The sequence below is a fragment of the Pelmatolapia mariae genome, linkage group LG7 (genome assembly GCF_036321145.2).
Source record: "Pelmatolapia mariae isolate MD_Pm_ZW linkage group LG7, Pm_UMD_F_2, whole genome shotgun sequence".
NCBI lineage: Eukaryota > Metazoa > Chordata > Actinopteri > Cichliformes > Cichlidae > Pelmatolapia > Pelmatolapia mariae.
In genome coordinates, this window is record NC_086233.1 from 18,377,242 (window position 1) to 18,397,371 (window position 20,130).

General features: G+C 38.1%; 2 protein-coding genes across 3 annotated transcripts; both read left to right on the forward strand.

The window, feature by feature from the left end:
• The first annotated feature begins 96 nt into the window (after nt 1–96).
• miga2 (mitoguardin 2) lies at nt 97–9,547 on the forward strand. 2 transcript variants are annotated; one of them, XM_063478217.1, is made up of 16 exons: nt 97–204; nt 981–1,216; nt 1,295–1,505; nt 1,620–1,735; nt 1,839–1,959; nt 2,450–2,577; nt 3,315–3,432; nt 3,591–3,697; nt 3,901–4,004; nt 4,410–4,482; nt 4,575–4,661; nt 4,772–4,870; nt 5,502–5,636; nt 5,736–5,789; nt 5,891–6,007; nt 6,596–9,547. In XM_063478217.1, the coding sequence occupies exons 2-16, from the start codon at nt 1,121–1,123 to the stop codon at nt 6,794–6,796; spliced, it is 1,767 nt and encodes a 588-aa protein (XP_063334287.1). In that variant the 5' UTR covers nt 97–204; nt 981–1,120; the 3' UTR covers nt 6,797–9,547. The 2 variants fall into 2 exon arrangements, with proteins under 2 accessions (XP_063334287.1, XP_063334289.1); XM_063478219.1 differs by having other exon boundaries at nt 104–204; nt 1,045–1,216.
• A 3,164-nt stretch (nt 9,548–12,711) lies between these two features.
• Nucleotides 12,712–19,043, forward strand: dolpp1 (dolichyldiphosphatase 1). The gene is made up of 8 exons (XM_063480599.1): nt 12,712–12,811; nt 13,483–13,583; nt 13,754–13,838; nt 15,345–15,444; nt 15,747–15,845; nt 16,770–16,898; nt 17,037–17,126; nt 17,551–19,043. Exons 1-8 carry the CDS (start codon nt 12,736–12,738, stop codon nt 17,585–17,587), a joined length of 717 nt encoding a protein of 238 aa, XP_063336669.1. The 5' UTR covers nt 12,712–12,735; the 3' UTR covers nt 17,588–19,043.
• The last annotated feature ends 1,087 nt before the right edge of the window (nt 19,044–20,130 follow it).

Here is a 20,130-nt window from a genome sequence, read left to right on the forward strand (position 1 = left end):
TAGAAAATTTTTTGACCCGCCTACCCTTTTATCTGATTGGTCAAGAAATAGGTAACTGTCTTCACACCTCACCCGACTGGCCCGTGTCCGCGTCGGTATTCTTGCGTTAACTACGTAGGGCCTTGGGAAAAAAAAGAATCCACCGTGCGACTTTCACTGACTGTGACACGGGGATGTCCTTCCTTGACGCCTCGGATGATCACGGTATGTACCTACGCAGGGATTATGTTATTAGTTGCGCCTCTGGGGAAGCTGCACACAAAGCCGCCTTGAAGTGTGTGAGGTGTCAGCTCACAGACTTTGCTCTGAAGCCAGCTTGACCTGGTGATGCTATGATGCAGACTGACAGATAAGGCTAGCCGAATAAGCTAGCTAACGTTAGCATATGCTCATCTAAAAAGATAGTTTCATCTTTGCTAGTGCTAATATTTGGCTGTCCTTGACTTGAGCTTTAAAGAAAGACATAAACCCTGCTGCTGAATTTATGGGGAAAGCTCTAAAATAATTTGTATCAGGGGAAATTACTGTCTTCTGCTTCCTGGACTGGCTAACAGCTAGCTTTCGCTTTAACATATTGTCAAAGTTCTTTCAACTAGCAGCCTTGTTTTCAATAACTTAAGTCTGCATGGAACATAGTTGTGCTTTATGTACACTAGTTTGCTTCAGAGACGTAGAAAGTCAACCAGTTTCTCATGTTGAAGCTACAACTACTATCTTTTGTGAGGCTTTGTCTCGTACACTATGTTGAATGGCGTGCTTGTTGCCTATTTGCATACCAGACACTCCAGACTGGTTAAGTAGTAGCTGGCAGAGTGTCAGTCTGCTCTCCTTCCAGGTCAAACCATAAACCTGTACAAGTTAAGTCTGTGTCTGGAGAGTGGTACAGTGAAAATAGTTTCTACTAATAGCTGGTATTATAATGGCCGTGCAGTTAGAAGCACCTACACTTAGGTACAAACCTTGTGTCCTATCTGTTGTAGAACAACAAGACTGCAGTTAGCCGCTGGATGAGAGAGTGGTTGATTACGGATGGTTCATCAGCAGGTCCTGAGCTGGCTGATCTCAGACCAGAGGGGAAACTTAATTTTTGCTGTGGCCTGAAGGCATTATAATTCCTGAGATGTCAATGAGACGAGGAGAAGGGATGTCCATCGCTCAGGCTTTGGCCATGACTGTAGCAGAGATACCCGTCTTTCTCTATTCCACATTTGGGCAGGTAAACCCCTTTATACAAATGCACACACAGAGTGTACACTATGTTTGGTCGTATTCTCACTGCTTCTTCTGCTTTCAGTCCATATTTTCCCAGCTGAGGCTTACACCGAGCCTGAAGAAGGTGCTGTTTGCCACAGCACTGGGCAGTGTAGCTCTAGCTCTCACTGCTCATCATTTAAAAAGGCGAGGAAGAAAGAGGAAGCAGGGAACACAAGAAAAGGATGGCCAGAAGACAGTGGGAATACCAGAGTCGCTCATGAAGACAGGACGGCCCTCATCATTAAAGAGAGGTGTGAAGACAGAATATTATATTTCTTTTTTGGGGGAGGGGGACGCTGTTTAGTGTCTTTCAGCAGTGGTTGCTGTGAAACATTCAATGAGGAAATGTTTTTCCTTTGGGACAGCCCCATTTACTGGTCGACAGATGATGAGTCCCAGCACTCGAAGCAATGATACGATGAGTGGAATTTCCTCCCTGGCTCCCAGTAAACACTCAAGTTCATCACACAGCCTGGCATCTGTAAGTTTCATACTTTTTTTGTCATGTTTGCTTTATCTTTGACTTGTTTTTTTGTTCACCATCTTTGGGTGTATATGTGTTTGCATGCTCATTTCTGGCTTAGATGCGAGTCCCAAGCTCTCCAAATCAGTCTGCCAATCCATCCACACCTTGGGAGGCAGAGCCTGTGGTGGAAGAGTCAGGGGCGGTAGAGGACGCTAATGCAGAGAATCTCTATTTAATGGGTAAGTATTCACTAAAACTCATGTTTTGTTTTTTTGTTTGTTGTTGTTTTTATTGTTTAATATAAAAACAGCGTAAAGCCACCTTTTTTGGTCTTTTTACTATTTCATGCTGACATTAGAGCACAAGCTATCTATAATTACATTGCAACCAATATTAATCCGTATCAATTTGATGCAAAAATGCCAGTTCCTGTAGCTCTGTGCCACTGGTACTTGTAGTGCAGTACCATTATTTTTCAACTCAAGAGTAATGTGCTTAAAACTGTTTTTGCACATGCACTGCAGCCTTTAATTTCTCTTTTAATTAACTGGGGAACTTTATGTGAGTAATAAAATCTTTCAATGAATTGGACCGACATACAACAGGTTTTAGTCTATGTAAAATCTGATTGAATCCATGTGTGAATTGAACTGTTGTGTGCTACATTCAAGACGGTGCAAAACTGCAGACAACGTTGGGATTTGAATCTAATTTTTCGCTTCCTGTTAGGCATGGAGCTGTTTGATGAGGCTCTGCGAAAGTGGGAACAGGCACTGAATATTCGCCATCAACCCCACTCAACATCCAGCAACAACAGCCTGGCTCTGCAGGGAGCAACATGTGGAGACGTTACCACGGTAACTATTAAACTGTTATTACCAGTGTGTGGTGGGATTGCTAGTCATTAAATGATGTCAAGCAACATTTTGAAAGATACAATGTCTGAAATTCAAAGACTGAACCTCAACATATTTTCCACTGAAGATCACTCAAATCACTCTGTGGGTCTAAGATGGGAGTGACTCCAAACCACCTGAAGCTATCGTTGGCTTCAGTTTATCAACTATCATAAGCTTTGTAGTTTCCCAAACCAGATATGCATTGGAGTCCACTTGCACAGTGGGACTGTGACTGAACTCTCACTATGAAAAGTAACTCAGTAAATCATGTCTGCTATAGCTGCAGGAGAGCTGTCATCTTTCAGTGAAGGCTGAGGTCAGAATATAAATGGTTACACTGGGGAACATTAAAGCTGAGATTTCCTGTTAATCCTATAAAGCATTTTTATCCATCAAAAGGCAGAAATAATCAAATACTTTAGGTGATGTTGTTGCAACACATCAGTGCATTAAACAACTGCCTAATTATAGAACATTCATAAACTGTTGCAAGACTCTTTTTTTTTTTAATAAATAAATAAAATGATTAAATTTAACTATAAAATGTGATGCAGTTCCAGAAAAGCTGATCAATTTTGCTTAGTCTGTCTCCTGAATTAGAGCCCAGTGCCAGTTTAATTTAACTAAATAAACTAATTCTTGGGTTATCTATTATATAATATTAAAGTGGTATCTTTATTATTTTTATTTTACAGGGTGAAGCCCGAAATAAAGTGTTTGCTGAGAAGTTAGAGACACTACTGCACAGAGCGTATCACCTACAGGAGGATTTTGGGAGCAGTATCCCAGCAGACAATGTGCTGGCAGACTTTGGTAAGAATTTCTGTGTGACCCTATCAGACAATATAAATATTATTAATCAAAGATCATACATTTCGACTGTTGGCTCTTGGCCTCTGTCACTGCTTAGAGCTATACATGTGTGCTTCCTGTCTGGCTCTGGCAGTTAGCTTGTGTTGTTCCTTTGGCAGAAAGTGAAGGAACGCTAATCTTGCCTCAAGTGGAAAGTTTCCATAGACTGCAAGAAGACGATGCTACTACTGTCACTTCTGATGACTCCTTCTTTTCGGCTGCTGAGGTGAGCTTCTTTCCCCTGCCCTCTAAAGACCGACCGTCAGAAAACACAGTACACTCCAGACCCTTCAAAAAACCTCCCCCTCACTCGTGTATTCATCTGTGTACACACACACACACACACACACACACACACACACACACACACACACACACACACACACACACACACAGGCTGGGCACTGAGGTATTTGTGTTTATGTGCAGCTGTTAGATCCCATGTCTCTAGGGGAGGTCTATCAGCCAGCAGCCCTTTATGAAGAAGCCCTGTCTCTGGTCCATGAAGACAAAGTGGCCTATAGGACCCTGAGGTAACTGTTATGTGAAGCATTTTTATTTGTACACTTAAAGATGCACTGACAAATACTTTTCTAAAAATAGTATATATTACTGTAGATAATGCCATATGAGTCACTGTCTGTTGTATCTGTGGTCCCTCATAGACTTTCAACTAAAACTACTGAGAAATGCAGTTTAATTGTCAAACATCAAAAAGCCTTTAGCAGTTAAACTGGTGGAGATCAAAACTGAGCAAAAAGTGAATTTTCTTTTAGACTCCAAATTAATGCTGTTGTTACTTTTTGGATGTGAAAATGCACATTTTAACAAAAGGTAATAGGGGTGCTAAAAAACAAAACATCTTATACTCCAATACACAGCAGCCAAGAGAAGCATGAGCCTTTGTTGACTTAAATAAAATTTTCTGTGTTTACCAGGACTGAACTACTTGAATGTTATAGTGACCAAGACTTCCTTGCCAAGCTTCACTGTGTGAGACAAGCATTCCAGGTTGGTTTCAGCAAACCCACACTTCATATGTATATACATGTTTAAAACCAAAATACTACAGAAATTAAACCAGTGATGCTTTTCTTTTCCAGATCCTGTTGTTAGATGAAACTCATCGTACGTTTTTCATGGAGACCGGAAAGCAAATGATTGTGGGTTTAATGATAAAGGCGAACAAGGTAAAATACTCCTCACTGGATCCTCAGTTATGAATGTCCTTTTGGACAGTTTTAAAGAGCTGTAATTATTTATTTTAATTGATCTCATTTGATCTTTTGCTTCATCTCAGAGCCCCAAAGCTTTTCTAGAAAGCTATGAAGACATGCTGCTGTACACTCAGAGAGAGGAAACATGGCCCATCACTAAGATGGAGCTGGAGGGTCGAGGAGTGAGTAATCATGCTGTTATTCAAGTCATCACATCAATGTGATAGTGTATGTGTGTTTACAGTAAGCATGAATGTGACAAGTGAATACAATCAGTAGCTATTCATTGCAATCATTAGTTAACATTTGTATTTTTTTGTTTGTTTGTTGCTTTTTGTTTTTTTAGTGAAAATATTTAAAGGGACCGATTGCTTTATTTTTTTAGTTTCTCAGTGACAGATATAACCAACGCATGACCAACACACTTGACAGTGTGCTCAGCTCTTTGAGCTCTTTGAGTCAGATGTACATAATTTTAATATGTTGCACATTGCTGCCACCAGCTGTTCATCAGTGGTATAGCTTCTAACTATCCACAGGACATGTTCACACATGCTTGGGTGTGTGTATATCTGAAACAGACCGACCAGGAGCCCACTCTTACAAACCTCCATGTCACCACAGTAGATAAGAAAAAAATACATAAGTTTTTTTTTCTTGTACAACAGTTGCACAACACTATCTAGTCCTTTATGTGTTCCAAGTCAGGTATGCCTGATGCCACAGCAGTTCAAAACATTACTGCTGCTAAAAATAAATAAATAAATAATGCTTTCACCATTCCTCATGGTCCACATTTCCTGAACATTGCAGGTGGTTTGTATGAACTTTTTCGACATAGTGTTGGACTTCATCCTGATGGATGCATTCGAAGACCTGGAGAGTCCTCCTTCCTCTGTGGTGGCTGTGCTCAGGAATCGCTGGCTCTCTGACAGCTTTAAAGAAACGGTTAATATTATGCACATGCATCAGCACAGACACTTACTCCATATTCCACCAACACGCTTATAATGGTTTCTCTAATAATAGTTTTTAATTTTCTGGCAGGCTTTGGCAACTGCTTGCTGGTCTGTCCTAAAAGCCAAAAGGCGTCTTCTTATGGTGAGTTTATACTAGTTTTAGAAATTAATACTTTTTAATGGCTTTATTTAAACCTAAAAAAAATTGTTTATTCTGATAGCTTGTTCTTCTGCTCTCTCCAGGTTCCTGATGGATTTATCTCCCACTTCTATGCCATATCTGAGCATGTAAGCCCAGTTTTAGCTTTTGGCTTTTTAGGACCCCGGCAGCACCTGAGTGAAGTGTGTACAATTTTTAAGGTGAGGCCATACAGAGTATATGGTTTAAAAATATTTCAGTGCAAGCAGACACTATCCTCTGTGCGGGAAAACCACTAGCTTAATGTACAACTCTACAATTCTTACAGCACATGACACTAAATGTATAATTTATACAATTGTATAGTGCGATGTACAGCAGAGGATGCAAGATGCTGCAAGATACTTTCTTTAATCGGGTTATAAAACTTTATAGAAGTGCAGTGTTGGAAGAAAAGAAGAGTCAGAGTGAAACCTTTAAACCTACATTTCCTTTAATGCAACTCTAAAGGTTCTTTGCCTGCTGCTTTGGTAGAGCACATCTCCATCATTTATATACAGTTTGTGCCAAACCTAATTTCAATATTTTTTAGATTTAAGTAGCAGCTCCTGAGCCACAGACATCATTACATGCAAGAGCCTTTACAGTCAAAATAGTAGTAGCTGCAGTAACAATGATGGGGGAACTTGCATTCATGTGGCTCAGAGCTAACCTACTAAGCCACATGAAGTTGGCTTCATGTGGCTTAACATGCTTACACACATTATCATACCATTTTTTCATTTTGTTTTCTCTCCTTTCACCTGCAGCAACAAATCGTGCAGTACCTTAAGGATATGTTTGACCACGACAAGGTCCGCTTCACCTCTTCACAGTGTTTGGCCGAAGACATCCTGAACCTTTCTCACCGCCGAAGTGATATTTTACTTGGGTATCTGGGAATCGATAGCCTTTTTGAGATCAACGGTGCCCTGCCCAGAGACCAAGAGGGCTCTTCAGGGACCAACTAGGAGGAGTAGGGTAACAAAGAGCTTCACTGGGCCTTGTACCAGCCAACAGCAAAGAGGCTGACGAGTTGGGAACAGCAAGAAGTCACAGCTGAACAGTGTGTCGGTATTAAGACTGGAAAGAATCATCCTCCTGTGATACACTGAGAACCAGCATTATTCATTTATTCATCCGTGTTTCATTAAACATGACGGCTTCAGTAGGACATACTTTCACTAGTTCTACAAAGTCATTGGTCCTTGTACTAAGGAGGGAGTGTAACGATCCCATCTCTTTTATGTTGCTGCTGTGTAGTCATCGAGAATACAGACTGCAGTCATGTAATGACAGACGTGCAAGGACTTGTCTCTGCCTTGTTGGGTGAGTTCTTGAAAACAGGCCTGACGGGAAGCATTACCAACCCATGAAAACTGTGCCCGCTACACTTTTACTCCACATGGATTGAGCGCTTTCAGAGAACTCTTCATCACCTCTGGAATTAGGGGGAATCATGGTGTGGGAATCAGCATTTTGTGTTTTATATTAAATTAAGTAAGATTATGTGTTTAAAATGATGAGATTTCCTGAGAGTTCTTGAGCACTTTGGCCAACTGATTATTAGTGCTGCTGTTTAATGCAAAATGGGATGGGTTTGTCTCCACACTTGTCCTTAAATCCTCTTTAATGTCTTTATTTATTTTCTCCACTTTGGGTTAATCGAGCTTAAAATGTGGTGAAACCAAGAAAGTCTGTTGAATGCAAAAAGACGTTTGAAATTGTGTAGGGTTCTGGCATGTTACTCATGTTTGACACCAGTGTTCACAGTTGCAGTAAGCATGAGTGTTTGAAGAAGCATGTTCTAAGGGATTATGAAGGTTGACTTTCTATAAATTACAACGCAAATATTCAGATTTAAATGGCACCAAAACCCCCCCCCAAAACAACACTCCAACCACAAGTAAAAGAGTGTGAGATGTGAAATACCTGTCTGAAAACTATTACATAAAACACAACAGTTTAGAAGATGCTAAAGACAATAAACAATGTAAGACTTGAGTTCTCTTGATTTGTATTTGCTAATTCTAAAGTCTGAATTTGAGACATTCTCCCAGTTTAATTGCTTAAAAACATTTGGGTCTAAAAGTGTCCAGTCGCAAGTTGTACCAAATAAGCCTTTAACAAAGTGGATACTACTCACTTGTCCTAGCAGGGAAAGTATGTGTTACTAATGGTACCAATAGCGCTGTGTTGTTCACACGACATGAACAGTAGAGTCTTTCCGTGGCAGTTTCACTGGTTAACATTAAAAATGGCTTTAAAGTAGGTGAGCCAGTGTTGGGGCCCGAGCACTGTGCATGTTCGCTCACTCACTCACTATCACACCTTAACAGCACACCTACTGAATCATTTATGTTTTTGTTTACATCTGTACTTTTTCTGTACCTTCAGTGATAAAAGAGCGCTGTGTTTTGTTTTGTTTTTTTGTGTAAGAAGGTGAACACCTGTGGAGATCTTGCTTAGAAAAAATATATGTAAACAGTGACACAACCTCTAAATGAAACATTGCCATTTAGTATTCTTAGCAAGGATATTTCTGATGTTATAAAGATCTGTAATGAAGAACAGGGCATTGTACAGCTGGACTGTCATCCACATAAGTGCACTGATGATAACGTCTGAGTCTGCTTTGCTATCCAAAGTACTGTGAACTTGTTATTGAATGGCATTTATTCCGCAATTCTCGCATCGATTACACCACTACTGCACAATCGCATTTCTGATACGCAGATATATACAAAGTAAATCGTCTTCATGAAATTGAATTTAAAAAAAAAAGAAAAGATTATTTATTTACAGAGAAGCACAGTTGTCTGAGAGGAGGAAAAAAAATCTCTCTGAATACTTTGGGGCGTTTTAGTGTCAGTGGTTTATCTTATGAGTCCATACAAGTGTATTTCTTGTGGCAGTGATAATCCAAATCAAAGTCTCTTAAATTAAGAGCTTTTATTTTCTTTTATTTTGATTCAGTATTTGCAGGGTTATTTGGTGTTTCTGTCTAACATGAACCAAAACTGTAAATTGAGCTTTTACAGAAAATCATTTGGTTCCTCATTGTGACAGATGAGCATTTTGCACTTTAGCAGAAAAATCCAAGAATGTCCAATAACCCTTTTTTTAATAGCTGTTGATTTATTTGTTGCATCAAAAAACTGACATATTATTGATAATAAAGAACATAAATGTTGTACAGTAGAGAAATTATCTTTCCCAGATCACTATACATATGATCATTGTTAGTCTGCTATCTAGGTTTTGTTTATGTGTCCATCTTGTTCAAATTCTCCCCTTTTAACTGTTCTAGTCATTTTTATACCATTATGTGTCATGCAGGTAAATGCTGTTATGGAAAAATGCTTCTGTTTAGTCTTGTGTCCATAGATTGGTCTGCTTTTTCTCAGAGAATACATCAGTGTATAATGCTACTTGTAGACCCAGGCTTAGCCTTTAGCTGTAAGTTTTAAAGATCCCAGATTACCAATATTTAGGAATTTCTAATTTAAAAAAAATTATGCATGGAGTCTTCTTCTTAACATATATTTGATGCAAGAATTTCAGGTGGCCAAACTGTAGAGAAAGATTGGTTTTGTTTTGAAAGTCACTGCTGTGTTTCAAGTGTCCTACTCATGCCTTTTGTCTTTTCTATTGTTAATCAACAGCAGACACTCTGATCTGATTTTAATTTTCCATATTAAATGTTATTTTTTGTTAAATGATATTGAGTTATTTATTTTACATCACAAAAGTCAAACATTCTAATTGAGAGTTTTAAAAGAATATTGTTAGGATAGGTATATCAAAAAACACTGGCTTAATTTTATTTAAAGGTTTTTAAGGAAGTACATGATCATAGTAGATAATAAAAGGAAAAAAATCTAATGTGACGAAAATATTGGTCAGGAATTTTAAATTATTATTATTATTATTAATATTAGTAGTAGTAGTAGCATCAAAAGAGGGCAAATATCATCAGTATTCCCAATTGTTCAGGTGATTATTGTCATCACGTAACTGTCCCCTATAAAAGTCTTGAATTTAAAATGTACAGTTCTTTATCTTTATTTTGTCAAAAGATGATATATGCGTCAGTGGTGCTACCACCCTTTAAAAACCTTCAAGACTGATGTTATTTTTTTTTTATCAGCCTCACGTGCAGCGATTATTAGCTAGCATGCTAACACACTAGCACCTACCACAAAATTAGAACTCTACTAACATTTAGCTCAATTATAGCACTGCTCAGGTGGATACAGGCATAGTTTAAAGTCAAAAATGTTTTTGTTTCATCATTTGCTGCTCCTTTTAAACTATTTAAAATAATAAGAAAGAGACGGAGACACACAAGAGGTAAGAGCTCTGTAGTGATTCAATTGTAAGACAGTAGAGGAGCACAAATCTTACAATAACTTTGTATAACAAGTCTGGATAACTTGTTACTTTTTATCCCAAAAGAAAGACATTTTAATTTTTGGAAAAAAAAAAGACTTAAATGGGAATCAAAAATTCCTTACACTGCATTTATGATCAGGTTTGTCTTACAACCTGAAAGGTTGTATTCAAAGTTAAGGCTGTTTCCAATATGAACTCATGCAACCAATTTAAAATAAAATTATAATATTCTAATCATCTAATTTTAAGAGATAAGCCATGATCTTGCTCTTGATATTAACCTCTGTGTAATATTTGTCGTCGTCCTCCCCTATAAAATGAGAGTTAAGCCTGTGGATGGGTGAGGTACACCAAGCTGAGTTTGTAAATACATTTGGCTAATACAACAGCCAGACAAAGGTTATAATGATCACTAATTGTTAAAGCTCTTTTAGAGAAGTATTGTTGTTTGTCTGTGAACTTTATAAGCAATTTAGTTTATTTAAATTATGTTAAACTGACTGGCAAATTGCGGTATAATATACAGGTGTTCTGATTATTTTAGATAATCTCTTTAATATAAATAAGGTGTACAAAATACCTAAAACTAAAAAAAAACCCAAACTGTATAGCTCCAAGTTATAGTATTTAACCATAGATATTATAAAGAATAAACACAAAGGAGGTTGTGCCAGAGTTTTATAGTTTTGGATTACTAATTAGTTTATATTTTGTTTTGTATTTTTGTTTTTAATTCAGTTTAGTTTTCATTTTTACTTTTTATTGCTTGACAATGTTTAGTTTTACTTTTGTTTTTATTAGTTTCAGTGTTAGTTTTAGTCCCTTTTTGTATAGAGCGCATATGACAGATGCAAGATTTAGAATTCTCAGTAGAAGTATCCTTGCAATAAAAAAACAGAACTTTTTTGAAAGCAGTTGACTTTTAGACATCCAAAATTTCAATAAACATGTCTATCAAAGCCTCATCAGCTCAATTATGATAACAAATTTTCCCTCTGTATTAGTATTTTTTATTTTAGTTTGTTTGCAAAATTGTTTCAGTGACTTTTAGCTTTTCTTGAAAATCTAGTTTTTATTTTAGTTAAGGAAAATGTTTTTCACATCTAGTTTTCATTTTCAGTTCAGCTTTATTTAACTATAATAACCTTGGCATGAGCACTCCCCTGCAAGTATGGCATTATTGTATATTGCACACGTATAACCTGAAAGAGACTGGTCATCTATGGTTAATGTGGGAACCTATGTGCTGGAGTAGCATTACCCAGCACCTTGGCACCACTGACTGGTTTGTAAAGACAGCCGCACACTTCATTAGCTAACAGCTGGTTAATTCCAAGGCATAAGTCACTGAGCTTCTGGCTTCCTGACATTTAGAATGATAAAATTTTGCAAAATGGACACAAATATGACACAAAAGGAATGACTGAGCCCATAAAATCATCAGGAAAGTGTTTACAGGGGTTAGAGCTGAAGGCAGTTTTGCCACAGACTTTAGTAGGACTAAAGTCTTTTTGCAACCACAGCGATTTGCCCCTTGTGGTCATGAAATAGAATACAGGCAAAAGTAAATCAGCATTGGCTTCACTTTTTTGGACCTGAAAGCTACCCCCATGTTTAGTTGTTTAATTATTATTCTCAAATAAATCCTTCTGGCTTTGAACATTGTTCAGAAATGATGGCGGGCCAGTAAAGTGTAGGATAGTGAAAAGGCTAAAATTAAGCTTAATCAGTAATGAAATTAATTCAAAATGCACTGATACCCCCATATTGGCCCTGCCATTCACCTATTAGCAATTAAGATGACATTTGTGTGTTGTGTGAAGGCTAAATGTACAAATATTTCAAAACAAATAATCTGCTTCTTGGACACAAGGTGAAGTAGGTAACATATATTCCAAATAAAACAAGTAAAATAACACAAGTACATATTAAAAAACAAACAAATCCACAGACCACTTGCATTTGTGTTTATCTTAAAATCAGTGTATCCCTATTATTAGTTTTGAACGACAGTTCCACTTTTTAAGTGGCTTACAATGGATCTATACAGTATTAGTCACAGTTTATTAAGTCTCCTGTAAGGATAATTTATACCTTGGCCTTTGTAAAGGTTAGCTTAAGAGTACTAAATTATGTTTTGACATTTGACAATTTGGCTCAAATTAATTCATATTTTAACACACAAAAAAATCTCAGATGCAAATTAGGTCAATTATCCAAGGGGTAAGCAATAGTCTGGGTTCATGCCTTAAATTAATGAAGACAATTGTAGATCATACATGTTTTTGAATGAGTGCATTTTTGCTATTTTAATGTAGGCTGCCCGTTTTTTGTTTTTTTTTTGTTCATTCAATAATTCTTCTCTATGGACAAAATAGCTCGTCTGCAGATTGCAGCTGGGATTGGTCGTCGCTTCCACTGTCAGGGGACGTTTAAATGCTGAGCTCCGCTCTCCATTGGCTGGACACGTGTCTGGGCGTTTCACTGTGGGACTGCCCGGTTGTGTCCGGGTAAGATGGCGTTGGAAGAGCAGTGCTCGGCACCACCTCGATGGCGGTCCATATCTTTGACACACGTAGAGTTCCCCGAGGGTACGTACACTTAGCGTCTTTATGTGTCTGCTGAAGCTCTGTAGACACCGGCTGTTGTGTAATTTTTCGGGCGGTGCGTGTTTTGTTGCTGCTGAATGAACACGGCCGTCGGTGTTGCTGCCAAATTGTGAGCTGCTGTTGAACCAGCAACACAGCGGGAAATGTAACCCGGACTGCAAAATTGTGAGACAGCGTCGCATGCGCAGTTTGTCACAATGTCCACAATGAAGGCTAGTTAGCCTGCTAGCTGTCTTTATATCGTCTTCGGTATTTTCTTTCCGCTCTCTGCTAATGCGCCGTGTACTGTAACGGTTATTTGACCAAACTCAAGCATTTAAAAAATAGGAAAAAAAAGTATGACTACAGTAGAAGTAATTGGTACTTCTCTTAAAGCATTGTAGCCAGCATTGTAGCTAACATACTAGCTAGTCCCATGGCCTGATACTGATGAGTGTGACTGAATCTCATTGCACGTATATGTTTGAATTGCACCCAATAATGTGCTATGTTAGTTTACATATGGCTTAGCTACTTAACCACACCAGCTTCCTTCTTGTAGCCACAGTGTCTTGGTCATCCGGGTTCACTGAGAGACACAACTTGTCACTCCCACCAGTGACTTCTACTGTTTATGTGCCATTTAATATCTGTAATCTGTTAATGTGTTTTAGATGATCTGACGGGACACTTGCTGGCCTACATCAGCCTCATCCCTATAGCAATTCTTGTGGGCTTTGTTACACTCATAGTGTTTAAACGGGAACTGCACACGGTGAGTCCTGCACATGTACTTGACAAAGTTGTGGTTTTAGAAAGGGCACAATGTTTAAAAGTCCGCCTGTGAAACTGTCAATTGTCTCACAGGAACTTGATCAGCAGTGTCAGACAGGGCAGAAGTATGCAAACACTCATGCATTGCCTTTTTTTTTTTCATAAAACTAGATTTCCTTCTTTGGAGGGCTTCTCCTGAATGAAGGAGTGAACTGGCTGCTGAAGCACATTCTCAGAGAGCCGCGCCCATGTGCAGGTGGGTGAAGGAACAATGTTTTTTTTTTTTTGTTTTTTTGTTTTTTTTGTTTATGTATAGCAGGTTGGGTTGAGCAAGCATTACAAAAACGTAACGGTAGCTAGAGTTCATCTTCTGCTATCAACCACAATATCTATTCAGGCGCACAGCACTGAAACCTGAGACTACAAATTTATCTTGCTATTATCTCTTTATCTCCGAACTGTGTGATGATGGCATCAAGATGATTTGAGAGCCCCAATTTAATATAAAAATTTGCTTATAGCATCTATTTTTTTTTTTCCTCCAAAATTTTTTTGTTTTGTCAAATATTGAATCAGAGCTAAATAGAAGTACCTGTAGAAAATGCCGATATCCACTTCAGCTTCATGAGTAGTTTTATTCTTTTACTAAACCCAAAACAGTGCCTGCACTGGATACGCTGATCAGCCACAACACAAAAACCACTGGTCACCTCATTAAATGGAGAATATTGGGCTGATGGCGGTTCTCTTTAGTTTGTAGTTGCAGTCCACCTAACATGCCACTCTTGCCTTATCCTCTTGGTGAAAGTACTCAGTTTGAGGCTACATAATAGATGTGGCCCAGTGGCTACACCCATCTTTTATTTTGTCCTAACCTCACTACTTGACAAAAACTCCTCAGGAACATAATAATAGGCCAAAGGTCTATATCCAGCCTCCAAATGTCCCAGAATCCTATCATCATCATTTGCTGGAATAACTGGAAAAAGCTCACTAAAAGACCCCACCCCACAGCACCCAGGGGATCATATGCCATTGACCCAGAAATCCTGTGCCAATGCTCCATCTGTTTAAGAGTGGGACAGACACATTGTTAGACACATGGTATTATACTTTTGGTTGATGAATACTTCATTGAAGGGGACAAAAGTTTTATTGGCTGATAATAATGGCTTTGTTTTTGTTTTTTTTCCCCCTTCTTCCAGGTTTTTGGACAAGGGCATTAAATTGTTTTCTTTATGCATGATTAAAAAAACTGAATAATTTTTGGGTTTTGACTGTCATAGCCGAACTGTTGTAAAGCTGGAGTTACTGTGGAGAAATACTTTAGTTTTCTTAAGAAATATATGTAAATAAAATCATAACCTAACCTGGAATCAAAAACTGCAACTTTGTTTTCTTTAGATATACTATAGTCTAAATGAATAACATGCAAAAATAACAAATCTGTGTTATATACATACTGCTATGAGTGTTTTAAGGGGGGGATCATCCTAGCGAAAACTAGACATACTGCATTTTTAATCATAAATAGATTATTCACATGCTCAAAGTACATGTAAGCATTTACTTGTGGCTTTTAGAGCATTTCATACCAATAGTGAAAAGCTGGACTGTGTAGTTGAAGTTAAATAATGAGATGCATTTAAGAGTGGACTTGTAAACTTTGGTGCCTGTCCTGACCAGAGTGTTTTACATTAAGATATTAGATAAAACCGATATTGTAAATTAATGTTTATAAGATTCTGTTGTCTCTCTGCAGGGGCTCACACAACCGTGCACACAGAGTATGGGATGCCCTCCAGTCATTCCCAGCTTATCTGGTTCTTTGTTGTTTACTTCTTTCTTTTCCTTTATTTAAGGTGAGTTATTTTGTTGTTGTTTGGGGAAGTTTAATGGTAGAAACATAGTTGTGAAATTATTCAAATTGCTGCAGCTACTTGACCAAGTAAATTTAGTCCAGCAGTAGGACTAATGCAAACATGCAATGTGTATTGTGTGCATCTCAAACAAGCATTTTATTTCTAGTTTTCATCTGGTGCTCAGTTTGGTTATTTGAGGTCATTACAAGAATGGTTTGGGTTATCAGTAATTATTCCACCTTAACTTTAAAATGTGCCAAACTGCTGTATATTATTAATTATTTATTTATTTTCCCCATCAGAATGCATCAGACGAACAATGCTCGATGTGTGGACCTTCTGTGGAGACACATACTGTCCATTATCCTCTTGGGCATAGCCTTATCAGTGTCATACAGCAGGTAAAGCCCAATCCCTAACCTCTTCACATATCCCAGATCATTCCTAAAATCTAAAGTTGATAGAAGAGTACTCTAACAAACAGTAATATTAGTACTTGCTTTACTAAAGTTGACCCTCATTATATAGGTCTTATGCATGCACTGTACACCACATCCTTGCCCTTTTTCTTATTAACTGTTTTCTCGGCCCTTGTTATGATAAACAGGCAGGTTATTTATTTTATTTATTTTTGCTGGTTCGGGAGGTTCCCAGCATGTTATGTGATCATTTGTGACACTAGACTACATGCCTGTACTCTGTTTACAGATGCCCATTCAAGTCTGCACTTTCATGAGCCATCTTTATTTGTTGAGTATGTTTAGGACTTTAGTCCATTCATGACTGTTCAGTAGTGTTACAGAGTGAAGCTGCTTCCCTCGCAGGTGATCTTTGGGGGGGGGGGGCGAAGAAATACGTTATTGCAACAGAAGTCGATTTTAAAGTCAAGGAAGTTTTGACCTGAATTGGCAACCATTACCGATGTGATGGGGGACGCAGAGCTCGGTGGTTCTGTATTGGCATTTCTGCCAGAAATTACATAAGCAACACTCGATATACTTGTATATTCTTATAGTGCAGAAGCTTTTTATGTTCTCTTTTCTATAAATAATTGAGATATTGACCTTTTTTAATAAGATGGTGGCAATTATTTGATGAAATGAAGGACTTAAGTTAACTGTCTCAACTTGTGAAGCATGAATGTCAGTAGTGGGTGTAAAACTCAGAGATGACATTTGACCAGGCTGCTCACACTTTGCAAACAACTTGATTTCCTTTGTAACAGCATCACTTTTGCTGAGCTGATAACACTTTGAAATGGTTTGAAATGCATTTTGATTTTTTTTTTTTTCTTCTTTTCTCCTTCTCACTCACTCATTCTTCAGAGTCTATTTGTTGTATCACACCTGGAGCCAGGTTTTCTACGGTGGAGTGGCCGGTAGTACGATTGGCATAATCTGGTTCTTTATTACACAAGAGGTGCTGACACCAATATTCCCCAAAATAGCTGCATGGTAAGTAGTTCTCTCATTTTTCTGCTTCCTTCATGTGTCACAGGGGAGGGCAACTCATCCTCTGCCTGAGTTGCATGAAAATGGTCTAGTATCTATTGTCTAATGTTCATATTTTTCTTTCTTTTAAACAATTCACAGGCCAATATCAGAGTACTTCCTGGTACGAGACACAAGCCTGATCCCAAACATCTTGTGGTTTGAGTACACAGTGACCAGATCAGAGGCACGGTAAGATACTGTGGTGGTGGTAATGGCATGTCACTCGCTTTTCTACTTCTGTGACTATCGAGGCCTGACTAAAACAGGTTTTCCGCTATTCAGATTTTAGACACTTGGTGATGGTAGCAGCTAACATGTGGGCAAGCCAGAAATAATCCGGTGCTAATTAGACGTGACACATTTAGAGGTCTCTTCCTGTTTTCTTTTTACTGTGCCGTTAACTGAATGAAAATTTGGTGAAAGAGTGTTGTTCAGCACTTTCAAAGCTAAGTTCAGCTTCAGTAGCGCTGAGAGCTTGAGACAAAAATATTCATGTCACGTAGCTCCCTGCTTAGCAAGACCGTTGATCCACTGAAATGTTTGGTGCTTTAAATATGACTGGGTCTCCTAATATTTTGAGTTTGCTAATTTTCTTTCCTTTTTTTCCTTCCAGGAACAGACAACGAAAGCTTGGAACAAAAGTTCAGTGATCTACAAAGTTCATTTGTGAAACTGAGTTTAGGACCACACACGTGCACACAGATACATTCCCATTTACAGACGCAAACAAATGTTCACTCAACCCCTCCCTCCCCCCAACCAAAAAATGGCAAAAAAAGTAAACACAAAAACGACACTGGAGAACCATCTTCTGGACTGACGTGGTTGCAAAGGAGTAAAGGGCAAAAAAACAAACACAAAAAAAAAATATTTGCAGGTGGCAAGAGTGCCTGGACCTGGCCCGGAGCCTACAGCCTGAGCAAGTCCGTCCACACGCCTCTCCTCCTTGTACAGCTTGCCTAAAAATGCTCTTCAGTGCATGCAAGACTGTGTAAGAGGCATACTATTTAATGATAGATTAATATATATATATTTTAACTATAAACTCACGCTGACAGTAACGGTGTGTTGCAAGAGCTTCAAGGGGCCAATTACAGGAGCCTTTGCTCAAGTTCCAAACAGATTGATGGGCGTCATTGCAGCATGTACTTAGTGATTCCTTTTCTTTCTTTTTTTTTTTCTTTTTTTTTCCTTTAAAAAAAAAATATTCTGATGGATACTATAGCTGGTGGGGTGGGTGGGTTGATTATGGCTTTGTTGGGGGTGATGTGGAGTCAACCATTTTTCATTGTTATAGACTAGAGAATGAAGAGTTTCTAAAATTGGTTATGATGTAGTATAAATATGAATTTGCACTTTGTTAAATTTACAAGTTAAAATAAGACTAACACTAGTTAAGTATCATGAATGACCTTCCCTGTCTTTTTCCCTCATTGGGTTTTGCTTTGTCTCTGCCAGTCCTCATAATAATGATATTAGACTCCAAAGCTGATCTATAAACAGTGTAAATTTAATGAACCTTCTGAACTAACAAGCTATAAGTTATGGTTTCTGTTCATATCAACCTTTAAGTGGCATAGCAGTGGGTTTGAGTTATTCTTTTGTTGTTGAACACACTTTGGACCGAGGTGTTTTGTTAATGCCTCTTGCATAGTAGCAGCCTGGGAACAGAATTCTGGGATTTGTAATTTTTATTTTTTATTTTTTCAGAAAGTTTCAGGTCCTTTCTGCAGTTGCGGAGACCCTTTTTAAAATTTCCTTCTCCCCACTTTTCCCAACACAACATTCCATATCAGATAGTGAGAAAATGAGTGCTGAGGGTGGACCTTTTTTTTTTTTTTTTTTTTTTTTTTTTTTTTTTTCTCTCTCAAGACAGGAAAAAATCCTCAGGTCAGTAGTAGCATGTGATTATGCTTATTCCTCAAAGCCTGCGGCAGCTGATGTTGGAAGCTGTCAAGTGAGCGCCGAAGCTGATTTTAAGTGTCACCATTAGCTCCACAAAGGGAAGTAGATCTCTTAGTTTGTTTTGGTTTTTTTTTGTTTTTTTTTTTGTTTTTTTTTTTTTTGTTTGTTTTCCATGTGTAACCTATATCAGGCTGAATAAAAATGTCTTTATGTACAAGTGATGGTCAAATGTCTTACTTTGAAATATAGTGACACCTTGTAATGGCTAACACATTCACTTGACTAGCAAAAGGTTGCTGGTTTGATTCCAGCCCTTTGGGGTTGAGTTAGGAAGGGCAAGGCCAGTGTGAAGTTGTCAAATCAAACATGAACAGCTCCCTGCTGTGGTGACCCCACTGTGACCATGGATCAGTGGAAAATGGCTTCTTTGCTTACATATAAAATTTTACTTTGTAGCATATTTATTGAGCCAATACGGCACTTAAACAATAAGATAAACACTTTTTTTTTTTATGCATTTTTTTTTTTTTTTAAACAAAGTTCAGTTTGGTTATAATTTACAATTTAGACTGCTACATCTTTTCCAGCATTCTCAGAAAAAAAAAATTCTGACTTTCTGAAAAAAAAAAACAAGATCCTCACTTTTTCCAGTGGCCCTGATCCTCTTCTGTAGCCTACAAAGTTTTACCAGAATTCACTCAAAAGTTTTCAGGCTATTGTGTTTACAGACACAATGACACACACACAAATGATGCCAAAGGCATAACCTTGGCTGAAGTTATTACAAGCAATGACACACATAGTACGTGTCATTGCAAATTTTGCTAGGAAAATGTTAAATATGTGCAGTGATTTACTGAAATGTGCAAACATACATGGAAATGCAGTAAACAAGGCAAAAACAGTTTGCACATTTCCAGCAAGCCTGAAAGTCAATATTTGGTACGACCGTCTTTATTTTCCAACATAGCCTGAGCTCTCTCGGGCAGCTTTTTTTCAGCTTTGTTTCTTAAAGAAGTCTTAAGGAATAGTTCTCCAGGTTTCTTGTTGGACATTCAAAGCTTTTCTTTTGATTTTGTCGACCTTTTGTTCTTTTCTCTGTTAAGATGATCCTACATTGCTTTAATAATGTTGAGGTCCATGCTCTGGGGAGGCCAATCTGTGACCAGTGGTGGTCCATTGTGTCGTTTCTATCCAGCTATTCTGTTACTGTTTTAGCAGTGTGCTTGGGATCATTGTCATGCTGTAAAATGAAGCCAGTCCTGATGACATGCTTCTCAGATTTTAT